General features: G+C 48.9%; 5 protein-coding genes across 5 annotated transcripts, besides 15 other annotated features; all 5 read right to left on the reverse strand.

The window, feature by feature from the left end:
- Positions 1 to 11008: a sequence feature (heterozygous, non-Esmeraldo-like haplotype).
- Positions 179 to 223: a microsatellite.
- Positions 278 to 328: a microsatellite.
- Positions 398 to 455: a microsatellite.
- Positions 532 to 562: a microsatellite.
- Tc00.1047053511459.20 (hypothetical protein, conserved) lies at positions 609 to 3914 on the reverse strand (the record flags this gene model as incomplete). Its single annotated transcript, XM_801503.1, has 1 exon — positions 609 to 3914. The coding sequence occupies one exon, from the start codon at positions 3912 to 3914 to the stop codon at positions 609 to 611; it is 3306 nt and encodes a 1101-aa protein (XP_806596.1).
- Positions 4125 to 4173: a microsatellite.
- Positions 4242 to 4274: a microsatellite.
- Positions 4517 to 4636: a microsatellite.
- Positions 4829 to 4856: a microsatellite.
- Positions 5024 to 5076: a sequence feature (A-rich).
- Tc00.1047053511459.40 (hypothetical protein, conserved) lies at positions 5316 to 7730 on the reverse strand (the record flags this gene model as incomplete). The annotated part of the gene is made up of 1 exon (XM_801504.1): positions 5316 to 7730. The coding sequence occupies one exon, from the start codon at positions 7728 to 7730 to the stop codon at positions 5316 to 5318; it is 2415 nt and encodes an 804-aa protein (XP_806597.1).
- Positions 7076 to 7160: a microsatellite.
- Positions 7944 to 8029: a microsatellite.
- Positions 8423 to 8462: a sequence feature (CT-rich).
- Positions 8494 to 8581: a sequence feature (CT-rich).
- Tc00.1047053511459.50 (hypothetical protein, conserved) lies at positions 8644 to 9357 on the reverse strand (the record flags this gene model as incomplete). Its single annotated transcript, XM_801505.1, has 1 exon — positions 8644 to 9357. One exon carries the CDS (start codon positions 9355 to 9357, stop codon positions 8644 to 8646), a length of 714 nt encoding a protein of 237 aa, XP_806598.1.
- Positions 9379 to 9439: a sequence feature (A-rich).
- Positions 9608 to 10108, reverse strand: Tc00.1047053511459.60 (hypothetical protein, conserved; the record flags this gene model as incomplete). Its single annotated transcript, XM_801506.1, has 1 exon — positions 9608 to 10108. One exon carries the CDS (start codon positions 10106 to 10108, stop codon positions 9608 to 9610), a length of 501 nt encoding a protein of 166 aa, XP_806599.1.
- Positions 10462 to 11008, reverse strand: Tc00.1047053511459.70 (hypothetical protein, conserved; the record flags this gene model as incomplete). The annotated part of the gene is made up of 1 exon (XM_801507.1): positions 10462 to 11008. A coding segment is annotated over one exon (547 nt), but the record flags the coding sequence as incomplete, so codon positions are not given.

Genomic DNA, 11008 nt, shown 5'->3' on the forward strand with positions numbered 1-11008 from the left:
CCCCCCCCCCCCTCCCATGCAAACTTCCGCATGCAAGTCATTGCTCACCTCCCTTCATTGGCTCCTTCTTGCAGGTGTAGATACATACGCGGAAGACAAAAGAGGGACAGGAAAGTGACATGTCGGTGAAGAAGACGCAAAGAACATGTGCATTTACCCTCTCGTCCATGCTTCCGCAGCATATATATATATATATATGTATGCGTGTCTGTGTGTTTGTATGACTTGAAGGGGTTGTCAACCTCACCACGCACAAATAAATACATCAACTGTGAGCATATATATTTTAATATTTACACACACACATGTGTATATATACATATATGTAACTTTATTCATTAAATGGTAACAATGCAACTTAATAAATAAAAGAGTGCAAAAATAGGGGTGGGGTGGGAAGAAAAAAAAAAAAAAAAAAATTTAACGACAAAAATAAAAAAAAAAAAGAAAAAAAAGTAAAAGACACATCAATCAATAAATAAGAATAACGGCAACGAAATTCATTTAAAAAGGATTTCTTTTGCCAATTTTTCTCTCTCTCTCTCTTTCTTTCTCTCTCTCTGTGTGTTTCTGTGTTGTTTTCTTCACTTTTTTGCTTCTCCCCATTTCTACATGCTAGTTGCTTCCCCCTTCACGATCCCTGTTGTTTTTTTTTTGTTGTTGTTGTTGTTTTCTTTCTGCTGCTTCTTGCGGCAAAGTGTCAAAGCCATTCCTAGAGCCTTCGCTGTTGTCGTTGCCGCGGGAAGGACTGCAAGCTGTGGTTCCTCAGTTGTTTTGAGCTGCGACAGCGATGACGTTTGCAAAGAAGTTGGTTTGGCAATCGCATTCGTCAGCTGTGCCATGCCCCTCGTAGGACGCGGCAGAGTCGCCGCTTTAACTGAAACTTCTTGTTTGGTCCGCTGCTGAAAGGGACGATCGTCGTTTGGTTGCACCGCAGACGACGTTGTGGTGTGGCGTGTGTTTTCTTCGTCTGTCGGCACCGTCGTTGCTGCAATGGCGGGCTGCACACACTGAAGTTCGTAGCACTGCCACGCCTCCCGCAGCCTCACGTCAACGATTTCCAGTGAAGGCCCGGCATGTTTGCTTCCCTCCTCCCGCATCGGCGTCTGCTTGGATGGCAGCAATGAGTAGGGGAAAAAATGGGTCGCCACAAACGTCCAGCTCTCGCTGGGCAAAATTGGGTGTGTTATCGCGAGGGCACGCATGAAGGTCGTCAGCGTGGCTCCTTCCCCGGCGACGGAAGTCAACAGGTGACGATAACGCCTCAACAACGATGTTTGCGTCGTGTCTGTTTTCACAGACAACAGGCAGTAATGCGTCATCGCCTCCTGCCAGCGCCACCAAAAACCGAGTGGCGACTGCTCCGTGAGACGACGTGCCTCCATTACTTTCCTGACGTTTTCCCGCTCTGCCATGACCGCCCGCTGTGCCGCGAGGCCCTTCTTGGACTTCATTTTTCTGTGCTGCGGGGCAAGTGATGCGACGTCCCCCGTGTGACTCGCCAAGGTGGCGCCGGTTTGGCACATAGAGGGCACTGCGGAAGCCTCCAGGCTCTCCCTGCAAGTGTCCCCATCTCTCTTTTCGGCACCATCGCTGTCACGAGAGCGAGCAATGACAAGGTCCGCCGAGGTGCTACGGAAGAGTGTCTGCGCCAGTACAAACCACAACCGCATTGCCGGCGGCGGCAGAAGAGCGACATCTGTTACACGCTCATGCGCTGGGAGCACGTCAACGCCACCATTATCATTATCCTCATTATTATCAGCGTCATCCACACTGTGAGCATAAACACTGCAAATTTCATTCGCTTCCTTCTTCGTGTTAGCTGCACCAGCGTCCCCTTCCACGCGCAGACGCCACTCGTAAAAGGTGTCCCCACCGATTTCCTCCGCATGAAGGAAAGGTGCGTTGTTCCCCCCATGCGTTGCCTCTCCCCTTCCTTCTCCCTTATTAGGCCCATTGAGCATTTGTTCTACCCACGCGGGAGCAAGTGGGTGACCCACAAATTCCCGTGCCGCATCACTTCGCTTCACTGCTTCACGTGTACATGCCAACGCTTCATCCGCAGCGTACGTGTGAGAAAACATAGAAGCCGTTCCAGGCGCTAGAGAGAGCGCAGTAAGAATGTGACATAGAGTTCCGCGCAGTAGCCAACAGAGTGACTGCGATTGGCGTGCACGGGTGCCAATAGCGCCATCAGCGGCGTCGCACAACTTGAATAGACGCGGCTGCACAATTTTGTCAAGGACGTCACGAGCCCGAAGGCACATCGCAATTGACGATTCCACCGTTTTTTTTGCTATTGTGTCGTCCCCGCTTGCATATGGAATACGCATGATCACTAGTGGCCGTTCCTTCATCTCCAGCAGCTCAAGAAATACTGAAAAAAGAATACCCGTCACCACTTGCTCCAGCAGCAACATTATCCGTTCGCTGTCTGACCTCATAACATCTTCCTCCCCTAATGCAGCCTCAAATTGAAGCCACATATCATACATATCAAAATCTCCTTTCTCCATTGTTTTTCTCTCGGAAAATACTGGGGATGATGCTATAAAGCGACGCAAAAGCTGCTTGGCCTTGTGAACACCGTTTCGGTCACAAAAGGATAGTACAGCGGCGTGCAGGAGGACTACATACGCGTTTTCTGGTTCCAGAAGCCGTAGTGCCGCCAGAAGATGGACACAGACGTCAAGACCCTGCCTTGCCAGCAACTCCATAACCCTTACAACTTTAGCATGATGTTTCTTTTCATCATCTACCGTAGAATTTTTTGCTTGCTCTCGCTGTATAGCAGATGTCGACTGTATGGATGCAGACGTTGAAGCAGAAACAGAAAAAAGAAACCCCACAGCCACTTTTAATTGTTGCTGCGCAACATGGTACCCGACGCATAGAGCTTCTTGTGGTGATGTGGATAAGGCTTCGTTCGGCACGAGTAGTGGAGCGGCGCAGAGATGGGCAGTGCTCACCACATTCACTAACTGCAAGAGATGCAAACTCACCCAACAGCCTTGAATGAGGCCTTGCGCGATGCAAAGGGAGCATCCAGGTGTGAGGGTCTCCACGGTGCCAAGAACGACGCATGGGTCATCGGACTGCATCATATTCACCTCAGCAAAAGTATTGGAGCCACTGGACGATTCCGTCTGTGGTGTGTTGTTCTTCATAACTCCCATGACGGTCATAAAACGAGAGTCATTTGGGCGAGGTGGAAGGGAGGACGTCAACTGGGATGCCGATGACGACTGTGAGGAGGAGGAGTTCTTTCTGCAACCAATGCGTCGCTGGCAATGACTGGCGTGCCGTGGGAGACGTGCATGATACCGCCCACGAGTCCGTAACGTCTCAAGAAGAGCGTCTTCATCCACCTCGTTCAATTCATGCCACGCTGAGCCAAAAACCACATTCACCACACCGCCCTGACCAAGACCCCCGCTACTTCCTACAACGTTCCCTAACGCCTCTCGGCTTGGATTCACATAGGAACCAAATTCCCGTTTTCTTCCCAGGCGTGTTGACCCTCCATACAGGCGTACCTGTTTTTCCATTTCCAAGAGACTCACCTCTCTTGCCTTCTCATCCCGCAGCAACTCCCAGAGCCCCCATCGTACTTGTTGCTGCTGCCGTGGGAGAAAATCTTGGCACTGGGTAGATTCAACAAACCGTGCGAGTTCCACGCTCTGTTGAAGCGCAGAATCCAGTGGGGCGTCAATGTGATTGTAACAGTCCCCTAAAAAATGCAGAAATTGACTCATGAGACACGGTGTGGGAGAAGTGGAAGTACCACCACCCACAGCAGTAAAGGAGGCATTTATTGGCATCACAGATGCCGACGTGGCCAATGGCTCTTGTAGGTGCTTCAAATCTTCCCCGGCTTCCGTTTGCCGCTCCGTCCGCCCAAAGTCGTGCATAAAAGCACACACGCACACTCACTCAAACAATCACTCACTTCTTCCTTAGCGGCCGGCAATGACAACTTGTCGCATCGCAACAAAAAGAAAAAAACGAAAAACAAGAGGGGGGAGAAGAGAAAAACAACAAAAAAGAACTAAAATTGACTTTCACTGAAATGAATATCAGTCATGCAACCACAACAAATATACACCAACCAAAGGAAATGGACACACACACACACACACACACACAGACATACAGACAGACAGACAGACAAATAAGTACAATAAAAAAAGGCTGTTTGCTTTGCCTTACTTCTATTAGTCCCTCTCACTCTCTTTTCTTTATTATTATTATTATTAATTAATTATTATTATAAAGAAAAAAAAAAGTAAAGAAGAGAGGCGTTCGTTTAATTTCTCCTTCCGCTTCTTTCAAAGACATAACAAATACCCCACACCCCCATACACCCTCCCCTCTCCCCCTCATAAAAGACACACAGACGTACACATATGTATTTACATACATCTGCACAAGTAAGATGCTGCTGAAAACTTCCTGTTTTGTTCGTTTTCCCCCCATCCCTTCCATCTTCTTCTCATGCTGTACGACTTTATTTACACACACACACACACACACACACACACACACACACACACACACACACACACACACACACACACACACACACATACATACATACATACATACATACATACATATAAATATACATACGCACCATCCCCAACCTGCTGCATCGCCGTGACTCACTCACACTCCCGTAAATTCCTTTTTTTTTTTTTAAATTATCATTCCACTAGATGGCCACATGAAATCTCACACACACAAAAAAAAAACATTAACGCTTAAAAAACAGAAGAAAGAAAATCAGAATTCGGCAGTTTACAAGAGGGAGTGAGCAGAAAGCAACAGAGGAGGGGAGGGGAGGGGAGGGGAGGAGCAACAACGAAAGAAGAATACAACCAAACGACCTCGGAAATGAATAAGGTCGTGCTTGCATGTGCATAAAAGAACAGACAAGAGGTAAAAAAAGGGTTGCATGAATACAAGAATTCAGTCGCCGTACTACCAGCAGTACAAAAATAAAAGGTTTTTGCGCAGTAACAAAGAAAGAGGAAAAAAAAAAAAAAAGAAAATAAATAAATAAATAAATAAAAACAGTTCAAACTCAAAAAAAAAAAATCCTAAAAAAAAAATGAAGAAGGGAACTTTGCGACAAAGTATCAAAAAGAGCAATAAACATCTTTCCCCCCACCTCCTCCCCCCCTGGCATTCCACCCGTGTAAAACAATAATAATAAAAGAAGAAACATCTAAAACAGTTGCATACAAGCCAGAACCTACCCTCAGCCGCACATGGGCACTGACCCAAAATCAGGATAGTGTGTGTAGCCACAATCAGGGGGGCCGCGGCGCACATGTGCGCCGCAGTCGCTGAATATACACTGGGATATGTGTGTCCACGGAGAATATCTTTACAAAGTAGTTTTGTATTACCCACCCCCAGTCCGTGCCAGGAGTGTCGTCTTCTGCCGGCCTAAACACGGCTTCTGTATAGATTTCTTCCTCATCCTCTCCACCTGGAGGTATGTGTTTTTCCTCCTGGGCCCTGAGGCGGTGTAGCGAGGCATCCGGCTCGGCAATGAACGCACGTTCTGCCGCCGTTTGATTTCTGGAATTATCACCGGCGGCTGAACGCCACGTTGGGACAGCAGGAACAGAAACGTTAGTTGTGATGCTGCCATGAGCAACACCCCCTTTATTACAAGCAGTAGCCGATGTCAAAGCTGACCGACGGTACACCTTCAGCGGGGGAAAGTTGTGTACCACAAGTTCGGAACCACCCTTCAGTAGGTGATATAAGAGAGGAGGCATTGCAGCGTCATTTTCCACATCCCCACCGGCCTGAATATTCATGTTCGTGTTGTTTGAGCTGTTCAGGGCAGGGTAGATGATTAAGGTACGTTTTGCCGTAAACGTCGCAGGATGTGTTTTTCCCGTGGCGCGAAAGCACACATACCATTTGTCTTCTATGAGCTCTTGCATCGTAATCTTCTGGCGTCGCGCGTCACGAAGTGACATGTAGTATGCAAATTTCCACGAAACCGGTAATTGCATGTCTTCCTCATCGTTTTCAAATTCGTTCCCTTCCTGCCTCCTCTTATTCCCCTCAGAAATGAGACGCATCGCCTTTTGTTGGGCATGCTGCAGCACGCTTAGAGAGTGTGTTAGGGCCATATCCTCCTCAAACTCCTGATATGGATTGCTGTCATGCTTCCCATCGGCCTCGCTGTCGTTGTCGCAATCGCCAAGCCCGTCATCCGAGACATCTGCATCCTCCTCAGAACCTTCTTTTTCCCCTTCTTTTGTCTCGTCGGTGGTATGCATCAATCTCTGTTGATCGGTGTTCGCCGCCAACAGAACCCCTCCTCGCGATTTCCCTGTGCAGCGCAATCCTCTCGCTGTCGCCGTCACCGCAAGTGCGGAAGGAAGCGAGAAAAGCGACGGTTGGTCGCTGTTACTGCTGCCGCTCTCATGGCTTTGGGGCGAATTGAAAGTACCCATCAAAACTTTCTTCTGATGAGCAGTGATGCGTTCTGTCAAAAAGACACGACTTGTGTCCGTCTCTTCCTCATCCTCGTCAAGCAGCAGGTCGCAGGAATCCTCATGACGCTGCCGGCGCTGATTTCGCAGCTCCAACCTTAATCGCCGTCGGTGGAGTTTTTGCTGCATGCAATATAACTGCTGTTGGCGCCGCTCGGGTGCCATTTGCCACCAGTACAGTTTCTTCTTTGTCCTGAACATTTGATCGGTTCCACTCTCAACGGATGATATAGACGAGACGCTGCGCCGCAATGGGGATATCAACGACGCTCGTAGATGGGGCGAGTTTACCGTGCTCATGATCGCATCGTATGTCGGTGTACTCCGAAGTGAAACTCGATCCCACAGTTGTTGCGGCGCACTTCTTGCCCCTATGAAAACACTGTCAATATCACTTGGTGTTGTGGCGAGCGAGGCGGGCCCGCTCTTCCCGCCACGCCCAGTCCAATATGATGGCATGAACAGTTGTTGATGCTCCTGCGAGTGCCGTTCCTGATGATTTTTATCCCCCTCGTCTCTTTCGGTTTCTCCTAATTTAAACATCACCCATTCATTTGTTACTGTCGCAATTCTGTTGTTATTGTTATTGTTGTTGCTGCCGGTGCTGCCGGTGGTGGTGTTTGTGGCGGTGCTGTCGTTCATGTGTGTCCCAATCAACATTTGCTGCTGCATGGCGATGATTTCAAGTTCCTCCCGCCGATGTGCCTCCTCTGTCGCCGCCCACGTCTTCATCACACGCGCAAAACCCTGCTTGCCATGCCACATGGAGAAGCAGGCGGTTTTCCATGCAGTTCGGTCCGACTCGCTGACGGCGCGGTAAAAATACCGACACACGCCGAGCACCGTGCGTAAGTCATCCACAGAAAGAAAATTAAACACGACGTCCAGAATCGGCATTGGAAGCCCACACACGCCATGCGGGTGCATATTCAGAGACGATGCAACATGGAGTGAATGTCTCGTATCGCCGTGGATCAGGTTGGAGACCCCACATTTGGGCCTTGCAGTGTGTATTGCCAGGGGCTGGGAGATGCGGTGAATCGCGGCAGGCGGAACATCGCCACCCGCCCGTCCACTCTTACGAGGATGTCGCCACACGCATCTCCCGCCCGGATTACCATCCGTCGCGGATGCCTCGGCAGCGGCGGTGGCCGTGTTACCACAGCCACTGCTGCCGTCACTGGAAGAAGGCGTAATGACGCCCTCCATGGGCTTCTCTTCACTATATTGTACGTTGTTCTTCCCTTTTTTAAGCACCTTTTGTTTCCCTTCCTTAATTTGTTCTTCCCCCCTCCCTTCCTTCCTCTCTGTCCACACGTATGTGCTTTTTGCTCTAGAATTAAATTGATACACAACAAAGTCCTATTCCTAGTTACTTTTTGTCTTTGTCTCTACCCAAATATAGTTTATATTTCCTTCTTTTCTCTCTCTCTCTCTCTCTCTCTCTCTCTCTCTCTCTCTCTCTCTCTCTCTCTCTCTCTCTCTCTCTCTCTCTCTCTCTCTCTCTCCTGAATATTTTATAATTTTGTTAGTTTCCCTTTAAAATTACACAGAAAAATAATTTTTCCGCCAAGTCTCAGACTGGGATATGCGTTCTCGCAAGCGAGGCCACTCCCGTAATCACAGACAGACTGGCAGGGGAAAGAGATGAACATAAAAGGCAGCAATGTGCGGTGGGAGCATGCACCCGCAAGAACCAACAACAAAAACATGAATTGAAAAGGAGAGGAGAAAAAATAGGCATAAAAAAGGGAGTACGCACATAAACACACAGACAAGGTAAGAGAGAGATATTCTGTGTGTGTGTGTGTATATATATCCCCGTCTCTCTTTCAAATGATGCAGCGGTGACATATTAGTAAACTCATCTCAGCTCACTTCACGTGTTAAACCAATAAGAACTTCCCTTCGTTTCTTTCTTTCTTTTTTTTTTTGTTTATTAATATTATCATCATGACCATCATTGCCGGCATCTGTTCCTCCCTCTCTTCTTCCCCTTCTCATTCTTTTGCGCTTTCGCATTCTCTCCTGTTCTCACTCCCTCTCACTCCCTCTCTCTCGCGCCAGCTGCTGCCATTCCGCGGGTATATGCGTGCACCTACACACTTTATCTCTGTATTGATTAGTCGTATTTGTCGTGAAGGTCAGCGGAAAGTTCATCGATTGATTTTATTCGTTCGTAAGAAGCCTTCGCGCCACCGCCAACCGTGGCAATATCATCCGCATCTTCTTCATCCACGTCCTCTTCTCCGTCCTGTCTTCGTCGCTGTCGCTGCGCCCTCCGTGCCGCCCGCTCCCGTGCAAGTCGTCGCTCCTCACGCTTTTGCTGCTGTTCCTTCGCCTGCATCTCTGCCTCGGAGCGGGCGTGTTCCGCCGCGATCTGCGCAGCGACGAAGGCCTCCCGCTCCTCCGGTGTGAGGTGGCCAAGAGTCTCTTGATACGCCGCTGCTTCCGCTTCGCGCTTGCGACGCGCCTCTGCAAAGCGTTGCTGCACCATCTTCTCTGCACACTCCCGCAGCCGTCGTTTCTTTTCCACCGTCAGTGTCTCTTCCAGCTGCTCCCATTCGGCATCCTCCTCGTCACGAATGGCAACACGTGGGCCTCCTTCCAGACGCACAAGTTCCTCCTTCTGTTTCTCCAGCTCCTTCATACGCTTTTGGCGCTGCTCCGTCTCACGGCGTCGCGCCTCAGCGGCTTCTTGTTCTTGTCGTCGCTCCTCGGCTGACTTGCCGCGCTCGGCTAAAATGCGGGCGATATCTTCCTCCGACATCCCAAGACGCCGCATATCTTCTGCGGTCAACTCCTTCTTTGGTGCATTCTTCTTTCTGGGTGCCATTCCGGGGAAATGGCAAAGGGTAAAACTAATAATAAAAACAAAAAAAAGGGAGAAAAAAAGAAAAAAGTAAAATAAAATAAAATGTTAGAGACACTGCACATTAGGACTCCTCTCGTTCCTCTTCATTCCTTTTCTTTTGAGAAAATGTTGGCCCCAGGATCAATCAATCCAATTTGTTGATCGTTTCTCCTCCTTAAGTATCCCCTTCCATCTCTTCTTCACCATTTTTCTCTCACACAGGCACACATACTCATGCACCACTCGCGACAGCTTTCGGCACTTCATTGGTCGATTCAACCTCTTGTAATTGACGGGCTTCAAATTCTGCAAGAAGGCTGTGATGCTGCGCAAGTGTCTTCTCTACTACGCATGACTCATACTGCAAAACTGCATCATAGCAGCGATGCACCGATGGAAACCGTGAGTCTGACGATAATAAAACCCTCCCATCGGCATTATTACCACCACTGATACTGCGACCAACGACTGTGGTTTCAGTAAGGTTATCAGTGCTGCCATTCTCACCGCTGTTTGTTTTCCCCAGAATTTCTTCAAAACACCGCAAAACTGCCGCACGAGGAACCTCACAGGGCTTGTTGGAAACCCTAAATGGGGAAGACAGCGCACCGTACATTCGTTCAATGCTGGATTGATTGTGTCCCTCAAGCTTCTTATATTCAAGCGCGGCCGCTGTCAAACGTTCTTGGGGAGTGTATTCATCCTTTTCTTTGGCAGCCTTTTTAGAGGTCATACCTCTCTTCTTGACCAAGCGTATAAATAAATATAATAGATATCTATGTGACGTTAAGTAAGCCTTCCTCCTTAATGTGTAACACCACAGCGAAAGCAGAGATGACGGCGCTGTTTTTGGTCCTTCAATAAGGTCAAAAACGCCCCGCAGTTCTCCCCCTCCCCCCCAAAAAAAAACAAGAAAAAAGAGAGAGGAAAAAAAAGAGACACAACTCCGAGTAAAGTAGAATAGAGTAATGCGCGTGTGTGTGTGTCACTCAGGATAACCGCAAATTCCATATACTTTCCGGAGTTTCTTTCACAGATTCACTTTTTCTTCCTTTTTTTTTTTTTTTACTCCAGAAGCTGCGGTTGTTACTGGCTGAAACGCATTCGTGATTTCTTCTGCTTGCGCTCTCGGTTACGCAATTGGGCAGCCTCTTCCCGCGACAAACGGGGCGCTGGCATGTTGTACCGCCCTTGCGGTGGCACAAAACTGCGAATATTACCGTAATAGTATGGGATGTCAGCCGCATGTTGTGGTTTGGCAAGCGGACCGCCAAGAATCGGGGTGGCACTGCCCTCGGCACGCCGCAGTCGACGTTGCTTGCGCGTCTCGCCTTTTGCACTGACGCCGCCATTTTGAAGATGTTTCTGTATAGACGTCTCCTCCCACGCATGTGCCTCTTCTACTGCAGCCTGAAACACCGGGTCAAGCAGCGCATGCCGCTTAATTCTTTCCATAACCTCAAGCGATGAGCGCAACGCGGGGTCGCAGCGAGCAACCGCATGTAAAAACCTGTTGGAAGGAGAAAACGCCCGATCCACCATCGCCTCCGTCAGTGACATCTTGCAAGGAAGAGTTTTTGTATCCAAGAAATGGGTATCTTTGGAGAAACGTTCCCCTAATGACCCTCGCTTC

The sequence above is a fragment of the Trypanosoma cruzi genome, genomic scaffold, assembly GCF_000209065.1.
Source record: "Trypanosoma cruzi strain CL Brener 1047053517127 genomic scaffold, whole genome shotgun sequence".
In the NCBI taxonomy this organism is placed as follows: domain Eukaryota; phylum Euglenozoa; class Kinetoplastea; order Trypanosomatida; family Trypanosomatidae; genus Trypanosoma; species Trypanosoma cruzi.